The 22,120-nt window shown below is 32.0% G+C and overlaps 1 protein-coding gene across 1 annotated transcript in view; it reads left to right on the forward strand.

Annotated features, from left to right (window-relative positions):
- Positions 1–22,120, forward strand: part of LOC136990652 (uncharacterized) — a 194,309-nt gene that overhangs the window by 166,814 nt on the left and 5,375 nt on the right. Inside the window, exons 2-3 of the mRNA XM_067289042.1 lie at positions 4,870–5,024; positions 21,190–21,905. Coding sequence (XP_067145143.1) covers positions 4,885–5,024; positions 21,190–21,905 — 856 coding nt within the window. The 5' untranslated portion in view covers positions 4,870–4,884. The remainder of the gene's footprint in view (positions 1–4,869; positions 5,025–21,189; positions 21,906–22,120) is intronic.

Here is a 22,120-nt window from a genome sequence, read left to right on the forward strand (position 1 = left end):
ATTAAAGAGAAACACACAACATTAGTGTTTATCAAGTCTAAAATAGATTAAATGACTTATAGTCGTGTCTGTGGAATCGGTAGATTTTTACACGACTCTGACTTCGACTCCATCCAGGGACGGACTTGTTAACAAAAGTAGGCCCGAAAACTCTGACGTCATCACCTGACCTCAGAATATTAGCATCAATAAATATAGCTCTAATAAAGATAGAGCGTAGAAACTTTTCATTCCAAAGCTAAAATATTCCTCCAAGTAACGAGTCAACAGGATAACTTTTACTTTTCTGGCTGTTACATGTAACATTTACATTTTACATTTACCAAAGGATTAGAAGGCCTCCATCAATAGGTATAGCTATGGAAAAAGAAATAATAAGAGTTATAGAAGTTAGAAGAATGAAGAAAAAAAAAGAATGTGCAGAAAAGAACAGGAAAGTGTGAAATATGAGACTAGAATGTGCCACCCGAGAGCCAATTGTATAACATAAGGGCTAAAATTAAAAATAAATTATAAAAACTTACTCGGTGAAATAAAATGTGCGATGGATATACATACCTGGTACAATGTATTGTTCGATTGTATTAATATACTTTTAAAGAAAATTATAATTAAAATATAGCTTTATAAAGAAACGTACATAAAAATAACATAAAATATTCTTTACTTTTTAAATCTTAAAACAATCCACTTAGTCAAATATCTTGATACGAGTAACTAATGGATGGAACTAGTGACGGTCCAGGTAGGTGTGTAGTGAGTGTGTGCGTGCCAAATCCCTAGGGTGCCGATACCGGTCAATGTCAAATGCCTCTTTTGTCGCATCACTAGTATATCTCGAAGGACGCCACAAGGCTGTTGTAAATTTTAAACGTTTCTCACCGTAGCTGTAAAAATCTAACTATGTTAAACTTAATAGTCATTCGTTTTCTAACTAATTCGTTTTAATACCAGGTGTACACGGAAATCAGTTTCCCACTGTACTGAGCGAGTGATTGGTTCTGTTAAGCTTTTGTTGAAGTAAAATTCTGGCTCTTTCAACAGGATTTTATTTGTCCCCATTCCCTAATCTCTTAATTATTTAGTCACTTCTTAAGTAGAAATAAGTCGAAACCAGTTACTTTGTACCTGAATATCTGTAGTCTTGGGAAAACAGTGGAAAGACAAATTTTTATGACAACGGATATATAAATCGTAAATTTAAGGATAATAAATTCTAGAGCTTTTTTTTGTACCATTGTATGTACTGTACGTCTCATTCATTAAATTTGGTTGTAAATGATGCTGCCAAAGTAACAGTTAATTTTTAACATTGTACTAGAATTGTACACGTTTTTTCTGCATCCCCTTACAGATGGGACATACTAAATCGTAATATCACCGGTTTAACATCGAAATCCGTAAGTAATATAAGATGGGAGAGCGGAATAAACGCAGAATAAATATATCAAATATTTTAATGGAGTTTTTTTAAACTCCTGTCAACTATACAGAACTATCATAAAACCGTGCCAGTAAACTCCTATCGGTTGGGTTGTTATAAATCTAGTCTAGGGTGGGCAACCCTTTTCATAACGTGAGCCAGAATAAATTTTACGTTTTTTTCCGCGCCGTAGTAGTTAATTGACGCCTTCTTGTGACTCGTAATTTTTTTAGTCTGCAAATATGAAATAAATAAATAAAAAGTTAATTACTACATTTATTTCTCTTATCGTTTTCGAAAATTACAAAGAATTGGAAAAATAACTAATTAATAGTTATTTTTCCAATTTAATAATCTATTAAAGATCTCGCGGGCCGGATAGAAACTTTTCGCCAGCCGTAGCTGGCCTGCGGGTTGTCCGCCGTTGATCTAGTCTCGTCGTTATTCACATAATCGGGCGAGGGTGGCCGAATATCTAGCAGGCGGCTAACAGCCCACAACCGCTCCGGGATATAAAGTCGCGTACTCTTTACGCGTGTGTCGCTTCTACCAGCTAAACCGGGTGAGGTTGGTGCTCTGTAAACCGCATGTGCTAATGCCTATATAATCTGGCTGATTAGAAACTGACCCAGTTTTGACATTCCTTCCGCCACCGAATTATTCGAATATACAATAGCAATCTTATCGTTTTTTTTTTCACATGTAGTATAGAAATTTGTAAAAGATACATAATGCAGTTATAATAAAATATTCATTATAATTAATTCAAAGTACGGTAAAATATGAAAATTTATATTTTATAAAATACAAGGGAAGGTCATTGGAAGGTGGAATCGGCGCTTCCATCGCTTCCAATGACGGCACGCCACTGGTATGAGCTACAGGGGTAGGTTAAATATACCAACCCGTAATGCATATGTCATTTTTCAAGAAATAAAGAGAGTTCCTAACTTAAAGTTTGCTGTGAGATCGTCTACCAAAAACCTTTTGGATAACAGAGACGAATGATATACATCACAAAACTTCACAAATAGAAAACCCCCAATAATATATTTGAGCTGTTCCACAACTGGGCAGAAACTAGACCATATGTCCCCACTAAGTATATCCTTAGGGCACTATTCAGTCTACAAATACGTAGTAAAAACAAAATTTTAGAGTTAAAAAGATCGAGTGCAAATAAAATAATTTATAAGTTATAACTTACATCTAAATACCAACAACTACCGAATCATATCGGGCTATTTACGGCTATTACATAAATTATAAACCAATTTGGCACTAGAGGTAGACGTTAGGCTCCATCTCGTATTAACTTTAATAATTATAATTTAATTAATTAATTTAAATAATTTAGACCTACTGGAAGAAAAAATCGTAGTGACAGTGAGCCAATAGAGAGCAGGGTGCGCGATCCTTGCCATAATGCGGTTTGCGCGCCAATTTTCGTACTTGCGTTAATTGAGCCGAATAGTTTGGCCGAATATTCGGCCATTCGGCCACGCTTCTGGCCGAATATTCGGTATTCGGCCACGCTCCTAGCCGAATATTCGTAATTCGGCTGAGGCCAAATATACTATTCGTTACATCACTATTGAAAATGGTTGAATTAAATCGGTTGGTACACATGCTAACATCCGTTTGCACTTCTCTACGTTTCGAGGCTTCCCGAGTCCGAAAGAGTAAAAATCTGAGAAAGTCATTTTTTGGCCGATGGTCATCTTTTCCTTTGTTATAGGCCTATACTGTATAACAGCCGGGAAAGTAATAATGACGACGATTCTGATTATTTTTAAAAAAATACAAAATAAAACGATTTCAAAAAATTAATTAAACATTAAAATTTGACACATCTACCGAATTTATAAGTTCACATTTATTGATTCGTCGATGATGGCATTGGTATTTGGTAAGAGTGTACGAATAAAAATAGTAAATACATTCTTATAAAAACAAACTCGTTTAATAAAAATGTTGTACAGTACATAATATACGAGTATATTGGGTAATATATAAGTATACAGATACATTAAACTAAGTCAAGAATGAGAAATATAACATTTAGACTGGTAAAAAAAAGGTTGCTTCTTTTGCCACGTTCATTAATTTATTATTTTTCATCTCTGTTATAAACTGAAATTCTCCTTATAAAAAAAAAAAAAACAATAGCAGATGAGCCGGATGTTGCTCACGCAAAAAGTAACGATAACGAAAATTAATATATTTAGATTATAGCCGGTTTTACCCGTTTTCACTGGTCGCAAGAATTAGGTCCTCTCTCTTCCGAGACTAATTAGAGAATTTTTAGATGGGTCTAAAAGTATGTTCGATTTTTCACAAAAACGCAAAATACCGCATCTAAAATAGTACGGTGGAAACGGAGTTCTTCGGGGTAATCCTTAGCCCGCGAGAGGAATTTCGAAAAATCCCTTCTCAGTGTACATTCTTACGATGTATCCTAATTGTGTACCAAATTTCAACTCTTAACCGTTTGAACTCTGAGCTTATCATTATTATTATTATTAATCCATCTCACTATATTATAATATTCCGAATGCTAATAACGAGTAAATGAGTGTTTTACTCACCACAGTGGAGATATGACACGTGACCTCTTCTGTCTCTAACCTGTCGACCTTTAATAAAGAACCAAAATTTAACAGCATTAATGCTCTTTATACACACGCTACTGTGCCAAATTTTGTTTCTTAAACTTCTGACATATTGTTAAACATTCTGAGATATTGTTTAATAGTTCGAAACAGAACAAAGAAATTAGACAAATTAGACGTCAACGCGTGCGTGCACGCGCGAATTTTTCCCTTTATTTGACATTTTTTTTGGGTTTATAGGAGCTCCAAACGTATAGAGTTGCAAAAAACTCACAGAGTCAAATGTGACACGATTCAAATACTTTTTCGTTTTTTTATATACATAAGAAGTTGGGAAAGTAAAAAGGAGTCGGAGTCAGGGGATTTTTGACTACTCCGACTCCACAGCCCGGCTTATAATTTAATTCTACCATTCTGTACAAAATACAGCGTTGCAATAAAACCCGTCCAATCAGCACGGCGGATGTTCAATTTCCCGCTTAGTAAAGCGACCAATCAGCGTTCTCCTACTGTGGATACGATCGATAAAATCCCCACGCCTCTACTGTGTTCCGCAATATCCTTTTGATAACATCCCACCTACGGAAGACTTTAATGTAAAAATATCCCCCTAATATATTTATTTTGAATTAACAATACTGTTGTAAAATAAAAATAAATAGTACTACTTTCAATCCCGAACTTCGATCGATTCAGATTGCTACCGAACGATAGGGAAATTTCCCCAAAACATTTCTTACTCGTTATGCAATAACGCGATTGCTCCAAAGACACGTGTTTATCTACACGTGATAAGCGAAACACACACAATCGACATTGATTGTTGTGACATAGTTGCGGTAGTGTGTGATGGAGTCCGAGCAAATTACGTCCATTCGGGTCCTACCCAACGAAATTCTCTTTAAAATATTCCGATATTTACAATTGGAAGATTTGGTTTCTACTTCTAACGTGTGTGTGAGGTTCAGGAGCATCGTTTTGACAATCAGGTCAGTTTCTATATTTTTATAAAGTGATTTAAATTAATGGCACTTGTGCTGATTGGGGGGTACGGCTATTTCAGAGGTTTTCTTCCAGAAAATTAATAATTTCTAGACTAATTTGACTCAATCATGTCCAAAACACGTATAATTTGTTGGAAATTAGCGATATAAAATATGCTATAAACAAAAAATTGTCGGAATACTTACCGAGTGTACCCCGTTCGAAGACGCCATTGCTTAAGCACGATGTCGTCGCGGAGCGGTACATTAGATGGCGGACGCGTACGAAGCGTGTCACGTGACATTTCTCGGTTCCCTTCGGTCACGTGACTATTCACTCGTCTTCGGCCACGCCTCGCATCTCTGACGTGTTTCCTGATAACTTAATCTTCTCGCGGAGGAATTAGCTAAACTTTGGAGACATCACGTGATTTAACCGAGCCTTTGAAGCAGTCCCCGGACTACAGGTTGATAAACTTTGCATTAGTTACGTTTCCGGTAATACCGTAACGTTCTACAACAAATCCCCCGAGTCAATTTTTAAAAACTAAAGTAATAAATGATCGAATTACTTTAAAATTCAGATGAAATTCCTGTAGTCCTAAATTATTAAATAATTATAAAGTTGTTATCTAAATTTACAAAAAAATATGATTTTATTTTTTCACTAAAGTTATATAACAATATTATACATATAATTTATGTAAGTTATGTGACTAATTCCATATAAAGACTTTTGTTTAGAAATAAAATGTTTTCATTAAAACAATAGATGAAACGTGTATTAGATCGGTACTCAGTGTCAACACTTTATCGTTAAATAATGTACTGACAATTAATTTTAGTACTTTCATAATATTTTCGAAAGTTCCAAATGATATCACAAAGAAATTCACTTGTTAGAATGAAAAAAGATGAGAAATGACGTTCAAAATGAATAAAATGAACCTATAAAGGTTACGACAGTTACGTTACAGAACGTATAGTCAAAAATAATAATAAATACAAAAATTTATTATTCTATTATTTTATCATTAACTCATTTAATATGGCCAGTGACATAATAATGAGTCGGTTTCAAATTACAATATTTATTATAATTTTATATACATTATCTATTAAATTATTACTAATATGATATATATTATGATGATAAATATTAGTCAGATGCAACAAAAGATGTCTAATGTCTTCAGATAAATATATATAACTCTATTTTTTTCTTAAGACACGAAAGAGATTAGGCTATTTAAAAGCAGAGTAAAATTATTAGTTATTTATCGAATTATCGTACGTTGTTACATGTTGATTTTAATCCATATTTAAAATTGCATGATGTTTGAGATTAATCTCAAAAGACACTGTGGCCATTTGGCCTTTTTCAGGTGCCACAAAAATACAAAACTAAACCAAACATTAGAAAATTAACAAAAAAAAAAAAAAAAATGAACAAAGTAATTTCCTGCATTAAAACAGAAAAGGCATAAGTGATCCGTTGTAGCCAAAAACCCTTCGGAAAATTTACTTCGCCCCTTCTTCCCTCTTTTCTTTTTGGTGTATATCAATTATCATCGTTAGAATTGATTATGCAGGAAAAAGTCTTTGATTAGCAGAATCGTTGGTATTTGAGAAACTTGCAGTTCTTTTAATTTTATTAAACAAGTCTAATAGAGATTGATTAGATAAACTTTTAAAATATTGTATTTTAATCTCAGTTTTGATAGATGATAAACTCAAATACGATAGACATATCGAAAATGTAACAAAAACTGTCACTAAGTTTACTGGCATAATCAGAAAAATACAGGATTTCCTAAACATAAATACGATTAAACGAGTATATCACATCTGTACAGAACCGAAAATTCTATGCGGTATAACTATATGGGAAACTATATCGTTAACCGTCTGCAAACACAACAAAATCACCTAATGAGAGCCATCATCAAATTCAATTACTACGAATCAACTTCCAATTGTTATCAACAAGAAAAAATCGACAACATAAAAACTTTATACGTAAAGCAAACTATACTTTTTTCCTTTAAATTTGTAAAACTTAAAACGCATAAGTTATCTTCTAAGCATTTTCGAAAATCATCGCAGGAAGGAAAACTACTGCCATCGTCTAAATTATAACTTCTTAAAACCCTCAACAAAACTTTCAATTGGACGAACTGACCCAGTCTTTCAAATGTGAAAATACTGGAACTTGTTACGTAGAAATTCACCAATACATTTCAACAGTAACCTCCATCTCATGGATTCTACTCCATAAACCACATTCCTGTATTAGTGCAACTTGGCAGACATACACACAACTACAGCAATAAAATTAGTTCTGTTTATCATAATTTTAGTTTTTTTAATTCATTTTTTGTTTCTTCTACAAACAACTAACTCATGCTTACTCCTATTTCTCCTTTACTATTATAACTTGTTAATAAATTTGTGCGTATGCATTTTTTTTACCACCCTCCTCCTGTTTTCATCAATTTTTTGTTTATTACATTATGTCGTATTATTCCACCCTTTTCATTTCCTATTCATGCAGTTCCTACACAGAACTGCTTATGAACTTTTAGGTACAGTATCAAAAAACAAAAGTGGATAAATAGCACTTGTGCATTCTTTACATTTCTATTATACACATCCTAGACATTTAGTCAGCATTTCACTGTAATAGTTTTAATATTCTTATTATCAACCGGGCAACTTTATTTAAATTGTAAAAGAGAAACTTAATACAATTTTTGAAAAACTGGAAGAATTACATGTCTAAGTACAAAATACCCCAATGATATGCATTAACCTAGTGTTTCTCAAACTTCACCTTCTGGTAGACCTGTTTAATAAATTTTAATGGGCCATTTACCTAATTTGCATAATTTGCTGTCAATATATTTGCCTAGACCCACAGGGATCTGTGGACCACACGTTATTGAGAAATGTGCTATCTGAATTATATCAACCGCCCGGACATGAAAATTTCTACTATTTGGCACTATACTCTCTGCAAAAATTTTCAGTGTTTTTGGATTATGATGTCAAATGAAGAAAGCAGTTAAGTATCTCAGAATGGATGGATATATGGGAGAAGGTAATGCAACACTTTGATATTTTCCAAGGAGGAATGCATCCCAGAAAGACTTTCGACAGGAAACTGACTTTATTTAGGTGTTAGATTTGTTCAGAAAACCTGATAAACTTCATGTGGCCTGCCCATTGGTGAGATGCAAACCTACAACCAACTAGTGTTTTATCAACTAAGACAATGATGGGGCTAAGCACATAAGGAAGCCAGTATTAATTACCATGGCCCAGACCAACATGTGTTATTTCAAAATTTCAAGAAATTATAATATGAATATATTTTAATGAAATTATTTAAATTGTAAGTGTGTGTAATTTTTCCTATTAACTTTAGTTAAAATAATTTAACTTAAATAATGTAAAAGAGTGTTCTAGAAGTTTGACATAATGGCCATGGTAAGGAAATAATTTCAATCATATGAAAAATTTCTTTTATAAAATTTACAAAATAACAAAAACTTTTTACAATACTCTTAAACAGAAAGCAAGTAAAATCAATGCTTTAAATAAAGCAGAAATGAACACAGAATAAAAAAGTTCTCACATACAGAATGTCATGTATTTTTAGTTGTAGAAAAAGATATTGCATCAATTCCTGAGTAATTTGTATAATTAAAAGTCCTGAGATTGATGATTGCATTGAATTTACCAAAGATAATTTTCATTATCTATACATAACTTGAAAGAAGGTTTCAGTTTGTCTGACTTAATTTGAGTGAATGGCTGGGCCATAAAATATGGTTCGGGTATCAAATTGAAGCTCTTATCCTGTAAATGATGACAATAAAGAGAGATTGAGAAAGGTGCAATGGTTCAGTTTGAGCTAAGCAGCAAAGGTACAATGTTAAGTCTGTAGAACAATGGAGTCTTTAGACTGTTTAACTTTAGCTCAGTCTAAAATTAACCTATGTTAACTTTATAGACTGAGCAATATTTTTTTGTTTTGCAGTTTCGTTATTGTAATACTGAGGTCAATAACTGTATTTTAGTTACTAAGACTGTACTTATTATCACCCTCTCCAACTCATTCTCACTAATTTCCCACTCCCTGAAAATCTCAATGCTGAGCATTTGCTGCTAGCTAACATATTAATCTGGATTTACTTAAACAACAATGTAACTTCAATTTATATATTAATTCTTTGAGTTAGAAAAACAAGCTTTATGAAACATGTTAAATAACCGTAAAAAATGTTTCGACAATAAAATAATAATTGAATGGTTAATTTATTTTGTAGTATAAAATGTATATGAGTAATAGCGAGGTTGAGGACGAAGTTTTAAACGCGAAAACGTGTACATCAGATGTTCAGCGCCGCTTTCCTGTAAGTGGAGAAGTTTGACAATGGCGTTTGAATGTCGAGCATGATTCCACTGACTTTCCAAACACCATTTTCAAACTTCTAGGCTTACAGGAAAGTGGCGATGAACGTCCAACATACACATTTTTGTGTTTAAAACTTTGGCCTCAACCTCGCTAATGTATCCTTGACTTCACAGCATGCACACATCATAGTTCTCTTACCAATTCTACAGTACATCTTCACTGACCAATAATCTCAAATTAGATGACATGATGATGACATTTTATTTTATTTTCAAAAAATGCATATTTTTTATCTAGTTTCAGTCTACATCAGTTCACTAATTGCTAGAATTTCACAGATTAGAGTAATCTGAAATCAGTAATCTTAGGTTAGATGAAAGAATTGTTAATGTAGGATGTTGGGGTTCAATTTAACAATTTATTTGTTTCATTGTTGAAGTAGAAGATAAGCAAGCATCTTTGTTGTATGTCATCATTTGGACAAGCCTGGAACAGGGAGCATTGAGTAATAAAGATAAAGTTTGATCATTTTAACTTTAACCAGTTAAAAATTTCCAAAAATCACCTGGAATCATATCCACAGCCTTTGAGCACAGGTCTTATCGTCTGAAACTTATTTAGCCATCAAAACTGCAAACGTATTAATTTTAGTATTGGGTCAGTCCATAAGTTCATGCGTATTTTTATCTACAAAAAAAGCAGCAAAAAATTTTAATTAAATTTTATTTCAGTCTATAATGTATTCACCATTATTTTGTACAATTTCTTGCCATCTTGATGGTAGCTATTTAATCCCGTCTTCGTAAAATGATTTCGGTTTTGTATCAAAATATTCAGAAATAGCCTTTTTTTACATTGTTCTCATCCTCAAAAGTTTTCCCTTTTAAAAAATTCTGCAAACTGGGAAAAGTTGATAATCACTGGGAGCAATATCTGGCCAATATGGTGGATGAGGTAAAATTTCCCAGTTGTAGCTTTCAAGTTTCTGAACAGTTATTTTTGCAGCGTGTGTTATGCTGCAAGAGAACCTGCTTTCTGTTCACTAACGACTGTTGAGTTTTTTTCAATTTTTCATTTAAATGCTCTAATTGCTCACAATACATTTGAGCTTTAATTATTTGATTAGGTTCTAACAGCTCAAAGTGAATTACACCTGACATATCCCATCAAACAGACAAAATAATTTTTTTTGGATGCAACCCACCTTTTGCAGTCTGTTTTGGCTGCTTGTCGCGATCCATCCATTGTCTTTTTCTCGTCACGTTATTATAGAGGATCCATTTTTCGTCTCCAGTAACCAGCCTACCAAGAAAAGGTTCTAAAGCAATACGGGATAAAAGAGACGTGCAAATGTTTACACGTTGTTGTCGGTTAGCTATTGACAGTTCGTGTGGTATCCATTTTCCTAGCTTTGAAACTTTTCCGATTTGTTGTAGGTGTCTATGAACGGTTCCATAGGATGAATTTAAACGTTTCACAATTTCATCAACTGTTAAAGATGGTTCTGCTTCAACTAGTGCAGATAGAGCATTATTATCAAAGTCAACACATCTTCTAGTACAAGCCTTATCCTCTACACTAAAATCATTGTTTCTAAATCTTTCAAACCACTTCTGCACAGTCCTTACACTAATTACAGCTTGATTATGTACAGTATTTATTTTTTGGCTGCATTTGTAGCATTCTCATCACTTAATTAAAAATAAAAAGTATAAAACATGTCTTTTAAATTCGTTGGTTACTTCCATTTTAAAGAAAATAAACAACTGAAATGTTTACAATTCTGAACAGTATTATATGAATGAGATCCAATTTAACACTTCAGTGTAAAAATTATCATATTAGAGACTGACATTTTTAACAGCAAAACAAGATTTTTCTCAAGGTCATAAAAATGTAAATGGACTTATGGACTGACCTGATACAATGAGAACACCTCAAACACAAATGGAATTAAAGATGGAATTTTACAATTGATTAATACAGAATTGATATCTGTATTACATTAAATAAATTATTTATTCTTTATAATATTTATATAATAACATTTATATTGAACATACTATGATATTTTAGACTCAAAGTCTGTTGAGATGAGGTTGCTGCAAACCAAAAGTTCTTAGGTTTTGTCTCTTATGGATGTGTGCAACCTTTAATGGTTCCAACCAGATAGCAAGAAGTAAGACTTGAATGTATCTAGATCATATCCAACTATAGGGCTCTAACAGGAGTTCAAATCTGGTCTGTGAAAATGCAATATTGGTTTGAATATTAGTTGTTTGATTTTGTTAATTGATGAACTGTCCTAAAAAGAAAGTGTAGGTTATTATTAGGTTAAATTTTGAAAATGTAAATATCACAGAATATTTGAAATGTAGCGAAGATTTTGAACTTTGAAGATAAACGGAAAATGTCCAGAAGTGCTTCGAACCTTACACAAAAAAGAAAATATTCTAGTACTCTGTAAACAGAGGTAACAAATATGAAATATATTTAAATTTCTATAATTATATTTTAAGAACAGAATTTGGAAGAAATTTCTGTGCATTTGATAGAAAAAATTTCTTTAAATTTTATTTAAAACTTTTAAATATTTTTAAAACATTGATCTTTGTTTTTAACATGTAACAGGTAACTACAGTATGACTACTTTCTCTAATGCTTTCTACTGTTATCTAATGAATGAAAGCTTTAATATAATACATTAAGACTCTTGTCCTTTTTGAATTATAAATTTTCTGAGGAAGTATTACAAAGACCAAAAATGTTACAGGAATAAACTGTTACTTCACCATAAAAGTAGAAGTACTGGAGTTATTAATTAATAGTGCAGTTACCAAAGTAGTATTCTAATATGTAATTATGAAAACTGTTTTACCTTCATTCTCTGACTGCTTGTGAGTATGTTAATTATGTAAGTGATTGTGATTTATATGTGCATCAGTTGTATTTTGTATATAAGATTAAGAATTAATAAGTAAGGTGTTTGTATGGAATAATTAAAGAAATTTCCTAAATTTTAATTGATATAAATATTTTAATTTATTAGTTATCTACATATATCTTAGTTTCAAATTAAAGAACATTTTGCAATGTAAATAGCAAGTAGACTTCTGCTAATTATCACTGAGTTCAGCGTTAACACAAAACTTTCCTTTATATCGCAAGTACTTTTGACGAGCTTAATTTCGTCAAAAGTACTTGCGATATAGAGGAAAGTTTTGTGTTAATGCTGAACTCAGTGATAATTAGCAGAAGTATATACAATTTTGGCCTGAGTTTTCTTATTTATCTCTTACTTTAAATAACAAGTGATTTTGACAATTTAAAAACATTTTGCTAAAATATAATGGTTCTTTGGTTTATAAAATTCAGGAGAAAGTAACTTAGAATGATAAGTATCTACATTGAAAACTGAAATTGTATTCTCTGGATGAAAACATGATGACCTATATTAATTTATACACAATGTTTTCATCCAAACAATGTGAGATAATAATAGCAATCATATAAAAAATATAGCCAAATATTTTGAAATTACATAACAGACAGACCCTAAAATCATAGTTTATATATTTATATATAAACTATGAATTTAAACTTTTAAAAAGTGATACCAATAATTCAGTGAGCTGTCTTAAACTTATTACTTGATCCCAATGTTCTTATATATAAAGACACAAATTGTAGAATAATTTTTCCGTGGATGTTGTTTGAGTAGGAAAGCTTCCCATCATAATAGTATAAAATTATGTTAAAGGTATGTGTAGATAGGTTAGTGAAGACTTTACTATTTATGATATCATCTTAATGGTTTTCTGAACTTCAAAATGGTTTAATAGCTTTCTGGTTGTGGCCTCTATATAAAAATAATTCTTAAACCCATGCACAAGTGTTGTAAGGTGATCACATAGACATCTGTTTTCTATAGAACAGAAACCTAACTCTGTCATTACAAAGAATTCCATGAACACACAAATGCAGTTTCTTGTGAAGAATAATTCCATGTGTTTTGAAAATGCAAATACCTTTTACTTTTAATACAGTGAGTTGATACAGTCGTTGGTCTAAGATGTTAATACTTAATCCTGGTATGAGAGTATTCTGCTGTGTTTACCACTGCAACCACTACTTGTAACTCTGTGTAATAAGAATTGAATAAGAATGAGGTGAGGGATATAAATATATTCTGTGTATAATTGCAGATATATGTGGTACGATTCAAAAGTTCGGGGACTGCAGTAATCTATGATGACAAAAGCATGTATTTGAAGTTACAGCATATGAAATGGATTCTACCAAACCACCTCTACGTGTTCAGGTTAATTTCACCCATGTCATGTGATTAAACCGCGAGCACTGCTGTTTTTTTCCGGAGATAGTTACCTTTGTTCTGCGACGTAATAAAAGTCGAGTTTCAAGAACAACATCCAATATTAAATTTTGTCAGCGTTTAGGTAAAACACCTACAGAGACTTTAAAATTGTTAAGAAAGGTGTACGGTGATTCTACCACGGTGAAGTCGAAATGTTGGAGGCTGTTCTTGAAATTTCACTTTTATTACGTCGCAGAACAAAGGTAACTATCTCCGGAAAAAAACAGCGGCGCTCACGGTTTAATCACATGACATGGGTGAAATTAACCTGAACACGTAGAGGTGGTTTGGTAGAATCCATTTCATACGCTGTAACTTCAAATACATGCTTTTGTCATCATAGATTACTGCAGTCCCCGAACTTTTGGATCGTACCAAGTAGTAGAATTTACATAACTATGTCGTTGAAAGCATGCAGTGAGAATGATATAAGGAGGTAAACCAAACTAGCAAAGATCCTTAATGGGTTTTGGAATGGAGAGATCTAAAAGAGCAATTATATTATCTTTTTCTTCCTCTTTATTAACAATATAGAGGGATAAACGGCAGACAGGCTGTATGAAATGTGGTAGTTTGTCAGACAAACCATTTGAATGTAAATACATGTTCTTCTATTCATTATTTATTCTGTATTTGATTAAGTAACAAGGCTTTCTATATATAAGGTAGCTTATATATAAGTAGATAAAAATATTGCAGAAACTTTTGAAGTATAAACAATATTTTATTATTTATCTATAGGCCAATTTATACAATTATCAGACATTTTGTCGTTCCCAATCTCAATATGCACAGATTTGCTTCATTTGAACAAATGACTCCTCTAAGCATTTTCTTTCACAAGTCACAACTGCACCACAGTTTGTGACTTGTCTAACAAAATGCAGTTGTGACTTGTCAGAGTTTTTCACAATTATGTCATGTTTTTGCTTGTTATTGCATTCTCAACCCAATTGCTAACAAAATCCAAATCATGTTACATTGTATTCTCACTGCTCTAACACAAATGAACCTTTTTGAACTTGCTCAGAATGACTTATAAAAGTGGTCTTCCAGTACAGTGTGTAAATCATAAAGTCATTGAGTGTGACAAAATCTTAGTAGTAGTTATACTGTGTAAACTTGCAACAGCAGACATGCACAATATCAAAAGTAGAGTATGTTTTGATCGTAAAGAAAGAAAATTAAAATAATGTTTTAAAAAATGATTCCTGAATTACATCAACCTATATTATTACTATTATTATTAATTAAATGCTAAGTTGACCCAAACATTAGGAGCCATCTTTTCTAAATTTAATAATTATAATTAAATTAATATTTTAATAATTTAGAAGGTTTATAATTTGGCAATCATTAGGCTCTAATATATATAACAATCAGGTTTGGATGTTTTTATTTATATGGAAATTAAGATAACATTAAATATTTTGATAAAAACTTATAAGCTTTACACAAACATAAACAATTCAGCCAAAAATTATCTGTAACAAAAGAATAATAGAAATTAAAGAATAAATCATGCATAGAAATTTTCATTAATGTTTATTGTCTTAGAATGTCAAGAATTTATTCATTTACTACTTTAGAATTTATTGTTTACTACTGTTCTGCTGAAGTAACATATTCATTTTTACTTCAGCAAAACAATAGTAAACAATACATTAAGGCTTATCATACACCATCAACCAAATATTTAAAACATTTATTCAACTTTAGTTATCATTAAACAATAATTGTAATTTTAAAGTATTAAATAAAGTGCATTTCAGAATTTGGATTTCCTCTTCGGTTAGAATATTGTTATACATCAGAGCATTCAGTTTTTAAAAACTGCAACTATACATTGTTGAAGTGAATTTAATCCATTGTAGTTTTACTGTTTACTATTTCTCAGTATTTATTTAAAGGCTTATCATACATTGAGACTTGTCTGTATTTCCTTTATTATTCTACTAATTACACATTAGACTCCAAACAGCTACACTTTTGGCCATCCTAAAATTCATTTCAGCTGTTTCCTTACAACCCTCTTTAGTCAGTTTATATTGGCCAAATAGAACAGCATTAAATTTAAGTGACTCAAAATAAGTTTTTAATCGTGTGTCAGTAGTTTTCACACTTTTAATATACAGAATAGCTGTCACAGCATACCTACAAATATTTGGTTTTCTACTTATTTTTATAAATACTCTTACTACATATTATATTACTAATTTATTTGTGTTAACCTAATTACAGTATTTCTACTCTTAAGCTAAACTAATTTATTGAATCACATTTAGTTACATTAAATTCTTAATAAATATATTTAAAAACAGAAGAATTGCAAGCTATAGCATTTCACATACAATATTCTTAATTTTATCACTTCATTTTTCAAATTTTTTTTTAAAAACTCACTTGACAGGTGAATTTTGAACAGAAATATAATACAACTGTCTTGTTTATGTCAAAATGAATATGTTAAATTTTAAGTTAATAATATTAAATTTGGCAGTTATTAATTAATAACAATACATTTTTGTCACATACAACTCTATCTGTAATAACTAAGCACTAATAAATGGTAAAGGAGTCAAATGTTATATAAAATAAAACTATTATTAATTTATGAGACTAAATCCATCTCATAAATTAATGTTAAGATCTGATAACAAAATGTAATTTTTATATATCTACGATTGAATCTGTTACACTTACTTACAGAGTGAATATGTGATTTTAAAAACATAGGAACATTTAATTATTTCTTGTTACATAACTTTAAAACTGTCACATTTTCTACAAAATAATTGAAAATGTTTAAAAACAAAGCATAATAGGCTAAAAATCTGATAGAGGTATTAGAGACGTCTCCCCGAATGTGTGTTAACAAGAGAACTCAAATCGGCAGCTCCACGTTTGTTTTCTTCAGTGCCGTCACTATTAATCTCAACCCAAAGGAATCCATCTTCATTTGAATAATTAAAAACTTAACTGGTTAAAACACTTCTAATTTATTTTCATATTTCTAAATTACATTTTGATCAAAGTGAAATTAAATCCATTTCTGATATACAAAACATTCTTCAGTATAATAATTACAAATAGAATTAATTAATTTAAATGTTACATTTCTGATTACAGAAGTCAATTAAATATTGTTCATAGCTTAGGGGAATAAAATATTGTGAATTGTGGTTTAGAAGTTACTTTTGATGCTTATTGTGTGACTGAGATTCTGTAAACAAAAAGTAATTTTCTTGTGTAATAAGGATATATAAATTTCACTGATAACTTTTAATATGTTTATTTTTTTATTCTGTATAGTGTTTTAAATTAGCAGTCACTGTTCATAGAATTGGTAGTGTATTTTCTTGGCAATTAATTAGTTACAAAGTTTTGTTTTTTCTATTTTTTCTTACAGGTAAAGGGATTCAGTTTTTTGTTTTGTATTCTTTGCCAATGTTTCCTTGTCAATTTCTGCACATTTAGTGCATTATTGTTATTAATCTTTCACCTGTACATATAGGAATTTATCTTCTATTGATAAAAATAAAAATAAATAAAATCCTGTCCTACCTATAAAGGTTTAAAGCACTTTCAAACTTTCTCTCTCAGTCTTAAGAGTACATAAAGTGAAGTGTTGTATGCATAGAATTTTTTATTGAATGTAATACTTAATATGGATTTTTACTTTCCTGGTTGTTATATATAACAAAAGAAATATATGGTGATCACTCAATGAAATGCTCCACCCAAGATTTATACATTTTTGGACTCATGACCATAAAACATTGACAAATGCTAAAAATTTGAGTTTTTTCTGTATGTATGGATGTTAGAATGTGCATGTATGTGTGGGACACAATTTCTTTTTACCCAATTTGAAGCTTAGTAACTCCTGTGCTTTTGTGAAAAATTTCTGAAATTTTTCAGATAGGTTTATGTATTAGAGATATTGGCTCAATTCGAACTCTGAATGAGACAATGGGATTTTATCAGAGCTGTAGAGAATTCCCATAGTAGCAAAAAAGTCGAAGGAACCATACCTGTAGAAGCGACACTTTGCAAGATACAGCCCCCAAAATCAGGTCACATGAGATCGCAAGTTGTGTTGCTCCGCTAAGACTATTGCATTTAACTATTTAATTCACGCGACTATGCCGGCTCGGAATAGCCCACTCGACTGTACACAGAGTACTTGATGTTAATTAGTTTTAGAGACGTGTGGAAGTGTCTGTCACGGCAAGTTGTAGCGAGCCTCGACGACTCAAAGCACGGAGAATAGGCATTATACCGATACATCTTAAAAACTGACCTTTTGAGGCAAGTATCTGGCAAAGGGTTGCATGTACAGTACAGTATGGTTTCTTTTACTTTTTTTGGTCATGTAGGTGGGTGCAAACCCTTCATTCAGAGCTTGAATCTTACTAAGTCATTGATGCTATTAAATGTTCGTGATTAAAGATTAATGGGTGGGGATGCACAGGGGGGTCATGTGTCATATCTTGATTGAGGTCAGACTTAATAAAAAATTCATTTGTTATTAGCATTTACAGTGTTTTATGAGTCTTCTCTACCCTGAAAATCACACTTTTTGTCATTTTATAATAACTAATAATATAAAGACATTTCTAAAATAGTCTCTTAACAGATGATGCCATATAGTTTTTAATTCTTGCCAGCAAAGTTATGCAATTAATTGCTAGAATTTTTTTTATCTTAGCATTCCTATTTCTTTCTCAGTGTGTTTCAAAAAAGCGGTAATGCAATAAATTGAATAATAAAATATAATAAAATTAAGCTTTGAATGAAGGGATGGTGATCCTTGTCATTTAAAACTAAACTCTTATTGGAAAATGGGCATTTGTGTCAAATATTTGTACTAACTTCAACTAAAGCTCAGATACCGAAAGAGTAGACACCAGTTGGCCCGTGTTGGAAGAGTATAAGTCAAGAAAGGGATGAAAGGAGACATGCACCCAGATTAGAGAAATGTAAAGTTTGCCAAAAGTAAAAAAATAAAATTATTTATGATAAATATAAAAACGTTTTAAAAATTGAAACAGGTAAGATCTGTGTGTCTACTTTCACATCCTCTTCCATCCTTTAATATGAAAGAGTCTTCCAGCTCAAGCTGCGCAGACTATAGTAGTTCATACGGAGATTGTATCGAAGCTCCTGCATGAAACATGGCGTCGAAATGACAGTAGCATACTCGAAGTTCATAATTCCACTTTTCTGCTATAAAACGAAGATCAGTAGTAACGAGTGGAAGAAATTAACGTTGAAACAATTCAGTGTAAACACGGTCTTAAATCAATTATGTTTATAAAATAATTCGTAACTTACTTTTTTTGCCGAAGCAGAAGTGCGATTAAGTTTATTTTATAACGTAAAAACAGCGAAATTTGTAAACAACTTGTCTATAAGACCCACAAAATAAAACAGCTGCCGTGCAGCCCGATTTAGAGTGAAATTATTAATTTTTTTTTAGTATTATTCGAGTAATTATTCAAGATTGATTATTTTAACAGCTTTTGTAAGATCAATTTGTAATGGCGCATTTTCCTGTGCTATTTTGTACTTCCAATAAATCAAAAAGCTGCCAACTGATGAAATTAGAGGCATCGAAGAGGTAATGAAGGCAATTGAACCAAAACTGAAACTGCTTGCCACCTGATCTTGTAACATTATACAGAGCGATATTCCGAAAATGTATATTAAATATAATATTTTAGTTAAATCTTTACTATCCGAATTACAAATTTTAAATTTATTCAACGGTTTCCTGCAAGTGTCAGGAAGTGTTTTGTCTATTTTTGAAATTTCGAGAACCACGCGGCCCTTAAACGTGATTTTTATGTAAAAATGCAAGGCCGAGGTTGTGACTACACCAGAACATTTAAACCCGATCTAAGGGCCGAGATATACCAGGTGAAAATCGCTATGTTGAATCTATGGGCATATTGCCCTTTTTAAGGTTACTCGGAAAGGATCCAAGGGGCCCTGGCACCATTCAATGAAAAAGAAAGAGATACTAAGAAACTTTTCAGAAATCTTTTCTTAATTAATATTTTTTATTTTTATTATATTGTGTCATGTCTTCTATATTACTTATGAACTAGTGGTCCCATAAGGCGAGAATTTTATTCAATTTGCATTAAAAAGTTTTTTATTTTTTATACTATGCTGTCTGCAGATTAACTCCTGAATCAGCTACTGGTTTAAAACACCCGCATGACGTAAACACGAGTTTTTGCAATTACAGTCTATTTCGAAATTGTAGAGCCACTGTGAAACTAGCGAGGTTGCTTCCGACGTTTTCAACGCAAAAACGTGTACATTGGACATTCAGCTTCCTGTAAGTCTAGAAGATTGACAATGGAATGTCGAGCATGGTTCCACTGACTTTCCAAACTCCATTGTGAAACTTATAGACTTACAGGAAAGCGGCGCTGAACGTCCGACGTACACATTTTCGCGTTAAAAACGTCGGCCGCAACCTCTCAACTAAGTACAAAATATTTTCTGCGAAAATGAAACTGATCGGTTGTCAGCTGGTCAGCTGGTTTTGCGCTACAATACGCTGTGAAACCAATTTCCGATTACTGTAAAGTTATATTGATCTCTGACAGAATCTTTTAGTTTGATCTTTACGACTGTGTTTTACATGCACTGTCTGTGGTTGCACATGTGTCTTTTAATCTGCTTTAGACAGAATGTTGAAAGCGTGTCACCACATTTGTTTTTTTTTTTGTGTGTGTGTGTGTGTGTGTATGAAGCCGAAACTGAAAATTCTGAGGAGCAACTTACTTATGTTTCCCCAGAAAATATGTAGTTGTATTTAAAATACAATCACCTAATGGCCTACCAGTTCAAGTGGTTGCCAATTATTCTGGGAAGCTGGAGTTGGATCCTGACGAATTGAAAACCTGTAGAAATTTTTTGGGATCCATCTCTCTCACCACCATTGTGTGCCTGGCCGAATTCTTACCGTAAAGTTCTCTTTGTGTCCGACCATCAGTGGCCGAATGGACAAAACCACTGAACACTGGTAGTTGGTTATGGGTTCGCACATCGTCAATGGCCTGGGCACATGGAGTTTACCGAATTTTTTTTACATCGGAAACGCCTAAATAGAAATTAGTTTGTCTTATAAAGTCCTCCCATTTGACAGATTGCCCACGTGTTGCATTGCCCTATACAGATAATCGAATCTTTTTTGGTACTCACAGAATAGAAAGGTTTTAAAAATCAGCCAATGTACAGTATACATTTAAATAGACTCAAATGTAGCTAAAATTTTTTTTTGTTATTCCTTTTTCAGTAAATAATGTGTGTATGAATTAAATACATGAAAATTAACGTTTGTCTTATATTTCTTCCAGTGATTCGTTTCTAATGAAGAGATGCGTAGAACTATTCTTCGTAAATCATTCGAAAGGCATTCAACTTTTAGACGTCAGCAATTGTGTAGACGAGATACCTGAGGACGTGTGGATAAAATGCATGATAAGATTTAAATACCTTCAATCACTTCGTATGGTGAATACAGGATTAGAATATGACTTATTGATTGATATTTTAATCAGACTTCCACATCTGCAAGAGCTGATTTTAACCACGCATCAAACGCGTTTACGGAAAACTGAAGAAAAATATGGCTACATATTTCAAGAAGTTATAAATTCCAGACTTTTATTAATGTGCGAAAAACTGGACCGAAATCCACTGAAAAAATTAACAAACATGCAAATATCAATAGGTAATTCTTATTGTAATTATTGTTTCTTGCATCTGTTGTTGTTATACTCTCCAAATATAGAATATATCCACATTCATATGGTGAATTACCTTCTTGAAAACAAAGATGATTCAAAATTATATTTGCCAGTTTTGAGTAATGCAACATTTCTTTGGAAACTAAACTTAAATAAATTAGTTAGCATCATCTTAACCGAAGATAATTATACTGATGACGATTACACCTATAAAATGAAAATGGAGAATGATTATACCTTATTGAAATGGATTCTAGAAGGGCGAATGGAAGATGTTCCTTTGAATGATTACTGGATGGCACCTGAAATCGCGGACAGATTTGGTAAGTGAAACATCATCATTATCGCAATCACTTTACGAATTATAATTTAACTCATACTATTGCAAGGTAGAATTTAAGATAAACAAACATGGTGAAGCCAACAGGTCAGCTAAATTAGAATTGAGATCGGCTAAAACCTTTTGTAAGTGAGTTGACCCGATATGTCGCAAGCCTCCTGATTCACTCATATTGTAGATCTAGTTAGATGCGCGATC

Source organism: Centruroides vittatus, unplaced genomic scaffold, assembly GCF_030686945.1.
Source record: "Centruroides vittatus isolate TY-2023 unplaced genomic scaffold, ASM3068694v2 scaffold_996, whole genome shotgun sequence".
Classification (NCBI taxonomy): domain Eukaryota; kingdom Metazoa; phylum Arthropoda; class Arachnida; order Scorpiones; family Buthidae; genus Centruroides; species Centruroides vittatus.